Genomic DNA, 6575 nt, shown 5'->3' with positions numbered 1-6575 from the left:
GCAAAGAGAGGATTTGCAAGAAAAAGTCGAATAGACTGACCTATGAGCATAAGAAAGAAGAGGAAATCGAATTATGTATGATGAGCTTGAGTTGAGTCACAAAAAGGGCTCATCATAGCCCTTTTAGAGTGACTTTCACGGTTATAATGAGCTTTCTTCTCCCTCTCCTATTTCCAAGAACAAATTCCAATTTTTTCTTATGTAGTGGAAACACCCTACAATCTAAAGTTTTACGCTTCATGTAAGAAATGTTCTTGGTGGATGCAGGACTTGGGACCCTCAGAATTTGTATGCAAGATGAGCCTACAGGGGTGCCAATCAACCGAGCCACCAGGTTTGAGAATAGGGTGGGATTCCTGGATCTAGTGGCCGGTGAATCACTGATCAAAGAGCGAGCAGCCACCAGGTTTAATGATTTGGTGGGATCTACAAATGTAGTGGCTGGTGAACCGCTTCTTCTTCTTCCACGAAGATTCAGACAAAACCGAGCTTGGATGGAACTGAAAAAGATTGAGAAAACGAAGGCAAATATCAAAGACTTTATTATTGAGAAAGTAAAAGGAGGTTATTCAGTAGCCATTGCAGGTTTCATTACTTTTCTTCCATTCCGTCGCAGAAGGAAAAGGATATTGAATAATCAATTCACCGTTGAGAGCATTAACCCCAAAAAGAAAAATATTGTGGTCTTCTAACACAAAAGAAAAATATTCTGGTCTTTGAAGGAATGAAAAAAGGAGAGACTGTAGAGCTCCTCTTTGTCAGCGGCATTCTACCTTCTATCTATCAACCATTTCATTATGGAACTTTCTCTCAACAACAATCATTTTGAAAATAATGTGCAATTAATACCCCTCGATGATCGGGCAAATGTGATAGCAAACTTCTACGATCAAGTATCTAGATACATGGATGCAACTGGTCTTCAATTGCCACCAACATGGACGTCGGTAAGAGAGCTTGCCGAACATGTCTGGCATGTTAATGATGAAGAACTTGTGACTATTCCTTATGTCATCCATCTCACAAATGAACTAGCCTGTGAGGACTTTCAAAGTGGATGTATATGGCAGGAATTCGTTGATGAGCTGGAATTGATTGTCCACAGTCCCCTTGATCAGTTTGAAATAATTCCATTTATTCCTATGAAAATAGGAAACTTCTATTTCTCATTCACAAATCCATCTTTGTTTATGCTACTAACTCTTAGTTTGGTCCTACTTTTGGTTTATTTTGTTACTAAAAAAATGAAAAAGAAGAAAGAAAATGGCATGGGTTTGGGAGCCAAGCTGAAGCCTCCACTGCAGCTTCAACTGCAAAAAAAAAATAATTAGAAAGACCCCGATCCTTATTTTCATTTTTTCTTTTCTCTTTATCATTATCACAGTAGTTTTGATAAGAAGAAGAAGAAAAAACCGTCTGATTCTATTTTACATTTTTTGTTTCCTCCTTTCCCTTTTTAGTTGCCTTTTGAGATTCTTCTTTATGGATTTTTTTTTGGCTTTTCTATCACTCCCCGCAGCTTTTATCTTATTTGTATCATTGAATGAAAGTGATAATTCGACTAGAGAATCAGTAAGTCTTCCCCGCCTGGAATCTGAATCAAGTTCCGAATCACTCTAAACTTTTAGAAACATTATTGCAGCGGAGAATGAGGCGGAAATATATCGGTGTATAAGACTCTTGGAGAATGGTATGTACTATAATCTACAACCTCAGAACACTCCGGGAGTCTATGTTGCCCTTGTTCGCGAAAATGCGCCACATTTATCTTTATCGCCGAATTGAAATTTTCACTCGATTTTTTATCAAGAGTATTTCGAACTTCAAGTATTAGAGAGAAAGGGCCTTGTCCAGGAAAAACTGCTTAACTTAATGCTTGAAGAAGAGAATCTTTCCTCTATTATTATATTAATGAATCCCCTTACTCAAACATAAGAAAGGAGGCTTATCACTTTCTTGAAGACAAGCTTCAGCATGTTGGCGATTCACGCCATGCTTTTCAGCGAAATCTTCATGACGGGAGTCTTTGCTTTTTTTTTACAGGATTTGGATCAACGGGGTAAATATTCCAGTGTTTACCAAGATTTTTTGAATCATTTTCTCAATTCTTATTGATTGCCTTTTTTGATCCCATGCTTTTCGTCGATCAACAACCAACTAAATCTATACTTCTTCACTACTCGTACAGGCTTGACGGAGTGAGGCTATATTGAGGGAATCATTTTGTCTCAATCAATCAAGAATGCCTCAACTAGATAAATTCACTTATTTCACACAATTCTTCTGGTCATGCCTTTTCCTCTTTACTTTCTATAATCCTATATGCAATGATGGAGATGGAGTACTTGGGATCAGCAGAATTCTAAAACTACGGAACCAACTGGTTTCACACTAGGAAAACAAGATCCGGAGCAACGACCCCAACAGTTTGGAAGATATCTTGAGAAAAGGATTTAGCACCGGTGTATCCTATATGTACTCAAGTTTATTCGAAGTATCCCAATGGTGTAACGCCGTCGACTTCTTAGGAAAAAGGAGGAAGATGACTTTAATCTCTTGTTTCGGAGAAATAAGTGGCTCACGAGGAATGGATAGAAACATATTCTATTTGATCTCTAAGTCCATACATAGCAATCCTGGGTGGGTCATCACTTGTAAGAATAACATAATTCTAATCCATGTTCCACACTGCCAAGGAAGCATCGGTTTTTAATCTCATTATGACTTAGTCGTTCGGAAGAGCAATTAATTCGATCAGAATAGTGGAATCGAAGGCAATAAAAGAATGAAATACTCATTTCTTTTCCAATCGCCCCGTGAAGACAGACGCTCGAAAAGGTTCTCGAGATTCTCAATCGCTCTTTTTAGTGGGGAGGAATAGTGCGGGAAGGGGCAAGACCAAGCCGAGCCACTAGTAGAGTAAGTCCTTCCCACGTGTCAAGTTGAATATTAATAAATGAATGCAGCCTCAACCAAAGAGATCAACCTACACCTTTGAGTTGAGGCCGCTGGTGGCACAGAACGAACTAATTCGCCACTAGTAAGTTTTCTGAAAGCGAATTGAATGGAATTGTTCGTCGGTCAAACCAACGATTCTCTTCTCAAATTAATAGAGAGAGTCTTTTTTCTAGTTAGACTTCTATCAATGGAATGAAAGAACAATCCCTTCCTATTTCTTTTTTTGTCCTGTCAGATAGAAAGAAAATTAGACCCCAAAGAGCCCTTCTTTACTTTACTACTTTAGGGGGTGGGGGTGAAGGGGGGGTTTACATAGAACCGAGGCAAAGTGGTTTATGATTGAATCTCAGAGGTATTCTTAACATTTGGTAGATCCAAGTCCATGGCTTATTTTGGGTTCACTCGGAGCATTGGAAACAACCTTAGTAGGTGTGATGTACATGCACTCATTTCAAGGGAGTGCAACACTTCTCAGTTTGGGCGTCATATTTCTCCTATATACCATGTTCGTATGGTGGCGCGATGTTCTACGTGAATCCACGTTCGAAGGACATCATACCAAAGTCGTACAATTAGGACCTCGATATGGTTTTATTCTATTTATCGTATCGGAGGTTATGTTCTATTTTGCTCTTTTTCGGGCTTCTTCTCATTCTTCTTTGGCACCTACTGTAGAGATCGGAGGAATTTGGACCCCAAAAGGGATTGCGGTTTTAGATCCTTGGGAAATCCCTTTACTTAATACCCTTATTCCCCTTTCATCTGGAGCTGTCATAACTTGGGCTCATCATGCTATGCTCGCGGGGAAGGAAAAATGAGCAGTTTACGCTTTTGTAGCTACCGTTTCACTGTCTCTAGTATTCACATGCTTTCAAGAAATGGAATATTATCAAGCACCCTTCACTATTTCGAATAGTATTTATGGTTCTACCTTTTTCTTAGCAACTGGCTTTCATGGTTTTCATGTGATTATATGTACTATTTACTCGATCATATGTGGTATTCACCAATATCTTGGTCATCTGACCAAGGAGCATCACATTGTCTTTGAAGCAGCTGGATGGTACTGGCATTTTGTAGACGTGGTTTGGTTATTCCTATTTGTCTCTATCTATTGGTGGGGTGATACGCTCAAATTACACCTCCCTAAAGAAGTATAAGCGATCGTTATCAAGTAAAGAACCCAACTTGTAGGTTGGGGTCGATCCCACGAGGAAAATGGTTTAGACTTTACTTTAACCGACAATTATATTCAATTAGCCAAAGTACTTCCAAAAACAAGAAATAAAAAGGGAGGGATTTGTGAAACAAATTGTAAGAATTCAGTAAGTAATCAATAAACAAAAGTCAATTTCGGTTGTTATCAAGATGAGAAAATTAACTAGGGTAGACGTGTTCCCCACAAGCTCATAACGCAGTAATCCTAGTAATCGCAATCATTTCCTAGTGTGTTACATGCAAAGTGATAAGTTAGGTATCTCTAAATCCTTGATCCGGCATCTAGAGAATTTCACCCTGCACCTTGATCCGGCTGCGTGTGTATAATTTACTAACCCCTACCTTTACCTCATATTAGACATCATAATCGATGTTTGGCTTAGTTGCTACTTCGCACCAATCGATACTAGCCTATTAGATAGTATCACACTAAATCTATGTTGATAATTCTTTTCTTGTTGATTACCTCCTTGATCCGGCAAGTAGTAACAAGGCGAGTTCTAACGCGTGCACTCGTTAAAAAGACTTTTAAACGAAAGAATTATCAATGCATGCAAAACACTATTCAAGAATTACTTATTTACTATTCATACTTTGTTAATCGATCATGGTTCCCACAACCCTAGTTGTGGATTTAGTTACCCATATTATCAAGAACTCAATTCATAATATTAGATGAATAAATCATGAACTTACGTAACGAGAATAATAAACCCAGAATTTCAACTTGAATTGCAAAGCCACAATCTTCAAAACGAATGTAGAAAATCAATAATTGCTAGGGTTGCAACTTAATCTCCAAAGTCACAAAGTAAAAATAGAATAATAATGTCTAACCCCCAAAAACGAGGTTTACATGTCCTATTTATAGAAAACAAATCCTAAATTAAAAGGGAAACAAATTAAGGAAAGTTTGTTCAGGTACGCGTCTTCAATCCATGAGACTGACTTACGGACCATCGATGGATCTACGGTCCATAAGTCCCTTCCGTCTGCCAGGACTTAGAAAATATTTTTGCTTCCAAAAAATCAGCTTCTCTGAAGCAAACGACGGACTAGCAGTACGAACCGTAGATCAATCTATGGTCCGTCAATCCCCTCTGTAGCTCCATACTAAGAATCTTCAAAAATCAGGTACTGGAACCCTCGCAGTATCATTCTACGGATCAACAGTATGGTCCGTAGATCAATCTACGGACCGTCAATGGACCCCGTGGTTCCACACTTGGTCTGATTTCCCTAATTTATCCTCAATACAATGCCTGCAGATCTACGGTCATCACTTACGGACCGTGGATGGACCTACGGCCCGTAGATCACCTCCGTGAATGCCCTGTTTCTGCATTTCTTTCAGTTGTCTCTATACTTCCGTGCCTGAACATCTTTCTTGCAAAACATGATAAAAACACATAAAAACCAATATAAAAAGGCCCTAGACACACACAACTTGTAAGTGAAATGTATTAGAAATACCGTAAACTCACGGTATATCAACACCCTCAACTTAAATTCGATGTTTCTCCTCAAGCTACGCACTACAACTCTAAACGACACTTGTATAGAAGCAAGCATTTTCAAACCAAAGCAATCACATGGCTCTCTACCCTCCTCATTGTTCGGGTGCACATTCGTTCTCTTAGACTCGACAAGCCAATTCATATGGATCACACCATGACACAGATTGACCAACTGACACACAACACACACCTTCTCACTATCACCAAAGTACCAACTTTTCGACAATGTAACTAGTGCCCTTACTTCAAATGAAATCTCCTTTTCCCAAGAATGAATGACATTCATGGTACAAGGATTTATTTAACACTCACGCTCAAAAGTAATTTCAAATACAGTTAGTGCTCAATGCCATAAGCTTGCCCTTATTTTCACTGCTTAGACTCTCCAAAATAGACTCTAGGATCACTATAGGAATTTCTTTGGTTTGTAACGTAGGCTCAGGGTCAGGTGTGGTACATTTGGGTACTGCTTAGTGACTTTCTGCCCTCCTTGACATTACACTCTGCTTTTAACCTATTTTTGCCCTATTTTTGTCATCCTATCATTTTACTTGCTTTCCCTTAATTTTCTTCAACCCTGAATGTGACTTCAGACTTTGTAGCTTTTTTTACTTTTATTTTATTTTTTCCATTTAGTTTTCAACCAGTCACATCCTTTCTTTTCTCTATTGTTTTTTTCACATCACTCTTTTCATACCCATTTTTCTTTCAGTTCCCTCTTTCATAGCCACCCTCAACTTATGGATTTTCCATTAGTTGAGGTACACAATACCCGATGTCAGGTCAGGGCCAAGATTGAAGTTACTTTTTACCCTCAACTTAGGCTTTTGGCCTAAGTCGAAGTGCACATGTCCAAGGAGGGACCGGGGCCAACATAGTAGA

The 6575-nt window shown here is 38.8% G+C and overlaps 2 protein-coding genes and 1 pseudogene across 3 annotated transcripts in view; all 3 read left to right on the top strand.

The window, feature by feature from the left end:
- On the top strand, positions 1-727 carry LOC125864315 (ribosomal protein S1, mitochondrial-like). Its single transcript, XM_049544238.1, has one exon. The coding sequence runs from the start codon at positions 249-251 to the stop codon at positions 690-692; it is 444 nt and encodes a 147-aa protein (XP_049400195.1). The 5' UTR covers positions 1-248; the 3' UTR covers positions 693-727.
- Positions 728-2240: 1513 nt separating this feature from the next.
- The window catches only part of LOC125863832 (cytochrome c oxidase subunit 3), a 17679-nt gene continuing 13344 nt past the window's right edge, over positions 2241-6575 (top strand). The window contains 1 exon segment of the mRNA XM_049543820.1: positions 2241-4080. Within this exon segment, the coding sequence (XP_049399777.1) occupies positions 3393-4080 (688 nt within the window). The 5' untranslated portion in view covers positions 2241-3392.
- Positions 2243-3589, top strand: LOC125864314 (putative ATP synthase protein YMF19; annotated as a pseudogene). The gene has a single exon (XR_007446222.1). The product of XR_007446222.1 is annotated as a putative ATP synthase protein YMF19 (transcript).

Source organism: Solanum stenotomum, chromosome 5 (assembly GCF_019186545.1).
Source record: "Solanum stenotomum isolate F172 chromosome 5, ASM1918654v1, whole genome shotgun sequence".
Lineage (NCBI taxonomy): Eukaryota > Viridiplantae > Streptophyta > Magnoliopsida > Solanales > Solanaceae > Solanum > Solanum stenotomum.
Note: the sequence above shows the minus strand (reverse complement) of the source record. Positions and strands in the feature narration are given on the sequence as shown.